The sequence below is a fragment of the Triticum aestivum genome, chromosome 6D (genome assembly GCF_018294505.1).
Source record: "Triticum aestivum cultivar Chinese Spring chromosome 6D, IWGSC CS RefSeq v2.1, whole genome shotgun sequence".
NCBI classification, from domain to species: Eukaryota; Viridiplantae; Streptophyta; class Magnoliopsida; order Poales; family Poaceae; genus Triticum; species Triticum aestivum.
This window is the reverse complement of record NC_057811.1, coordinates 63,829,317-63,831,263: the sequence shown is the minus strand read 5'-3', so window position 1 is coordinate 63,831,263 and position 1,947 is coordinate 63,829,317. Positions and strand designations below refer to the sequence as shown.

At 50.7% G+C, this 1,947-nt stretch overlaps 1 protein-coding gene across 1 annotated transcript; it reads left to right on the top strand.

Annotated features, from left to right (window-relative positions):
• Nucleotides 1–626: 626 nt before the first annotated feature.
• LOC123141080 (putative F-box/LRR-repeat protein 22) lies at nucleotides 627–1,491 on the top strand. Its single transcript, XM_044560314.1, has 2 exons — nucleotides 627–1,027; nucleotides 1,308–1,491. The coding sequence occupies exons 1-2, from the start codon at nucleotides 663–665 to the stop codon at nucleotides 1,441–1,443; spliced, it is 501 nt and encodes a 166-aa protein (XP_044416249.1). The 5' UTR covers nucleotides 627–662; the 3' UTR covers nucleotides 1,444–1,491.
• Nucleotides 1,492–1,947: the final 456 nt, after the last annotated feature.

Here is a 1,947-nt window from a genome sequence, read left to right as displayed (position 1 = left end):
CCGCGCACAAAAAAGTTCAGTATTTTTTCTTCAAAACCTAGAGAAAACCAAAAAGGTAATAAAAACATCTAAAATCCAAACATGCGTACAAAAAGAAAAATAAAATTCAGTGAGAGTGCAGCACGCGACATGTGGCAGCAGCTAGAGGCACCACTTGGCTTACTCCCAGGGAATCAACAGTGACCTTAATGACTGTATGCATCAATTGATGCGGAGGACGGGGGTCATCCTTCTTTTCAGAAAAGGAAAAGGAAGAAAAGTGACCCCTGAAGGTCTCTCGCAAGGTTTTTCATTTGTTTTGGAGAATAAAACGGCCACGGCCTTTATTGATCCATAATAATGTTCATTGGAAATACATCAGGATCACAAGAAAATCCTAACCAGGTTTTTTTACCGAATAACCAGTTCTTTTTTTTCCTTTTTGAGAATTGCTCTCTCGCAAAAGCCCAGTCGAGAGCTCAACAAGTGGGCCCATCCCATCACAAACGGACCGTGACGAGGTCACGCTAACCAGCAACCGACCTACCTGCCTGCCTCAAAAAAACAAAAAAAACAACCGACCTACCGCGCTCGCGCACTATAAAATGATCGATCGAAGCCAGTGCGACTGTGCGAGGCCAGCTCAGTCGTCGTTAACGGCGCCCTGCACGATCGCGATCGCGATGCCGCCGCTGGCGAGGGCATCACAGCGAAGCCGGTATTCCAAGAAAAGGGCGCCGTCGGAGAGGGACTGGGCGGAGCTGCACCAGGACCTGATCTCGTGCATCCTCCACAGGCTGGACCAGGCCGAGCTCCTGATCGGCGGCGTGGCAGGCGTGTGCCGTTCATGGCGCCGCACCACCCGAGAGGAGCCGGAGCTGTGGCGCCGCATCGACCTGCGCGGCGGCCTGTGGTTCGTCCCACCGTTTCGTCGCGAGTGGAGCCTCGAGACAATGGTGTGGGAGGCCCTGTGGCTCGGCGCCGGCCAGTGCGAGGCCTTCCTGTGCGAGCGCGTCGACGACCACATCCTCCTCATCCTCGCCGAGCGGTAAGATTTCATTCTATCCGAAACCCTAAACCCTAGTACTATAAATCATCTGCAAACCGTGTCCTGTTCCTAGGTTTTCCACAAACCGTACCACAAGCAGGGTTCTTCTTTCTTGCTCCCTTCAGTTATCACCATTTTCTGAGAAATGTTACAAATTTATTTGAACTAGGAAAGGTCGATCCGTCAATTTTGAATTAGTGGTCTACTTAAATTTTTTTGAACCAGAAATTGCATACTTAATTATATTCGAATCATTATCGTATCTCATGTTACCTTGCAGGGTACCCTTGCTAAAGAGCCTTCATCTCATTAGCTCATCTGTCTCCGATCAAGGATTTGAAGAGGCGATCAAGATGTTACCTCTGCTTGAGGAGCTCGAGATTTCCCACTGTTCAAGGATAGATAGTATGTGCTGAAAATATTAGCACTTTTCCGATTAGACTTATCCACGAGTAAACAGTAAGCATGGCATAAAAGGTATGCATCTCATAGCGATACCTAAGCATACTAGCACGTACAGAACATAGAATCGAACCTTCTATGAGCAGCACATATACGGCTAGCATAAGTATGAGTAAACGAGGGATGAACAGATCATACCCTCCGGTTGGCCAGGCCCATGCGGCGGCGGCAGCAGCAGCCTCGGCGTCGTTCGTGGCCTTCTTCTTAGCGGCAGCGTCGTCGGCCATGGTGTCGATGCAGAGAAAGTAGTGGAAGCAGAGGCGAACGGAGTTGGGGACGGATAGGGAGCAGTCGCGTCGAGACGCTCCCCAAAAACCTTATTGCCATTCTCCCGGGCAGGATCTCGAACGACAGGGTTCCGGAGGCACCTGCTCTCCCGACCAGCCATGCACGCGGTCGTCGGGATGGGATCGCAGGAGGCAGCACAGAGTGAGGAACAGTAGATGACGGCTAGGTCA

Excerpts from the sequence above, each read along its gene's own strand:
- LOC123141080 (XM_044560314.1), top strand. The coding sequence starts at position 663 with ATGCCGCCGCTGGCGAGGGCATCACAGCGAAGCCGGTATTCCAAGAAA. Across the intron at positions 1,028-1,307 it reads CTCCTCATCCTCGCCGAGCG|GGTACCCTTGCTAAAGAGCC; the intron begins GTAAGATTTCAT and ends GTTACCTTGCAG.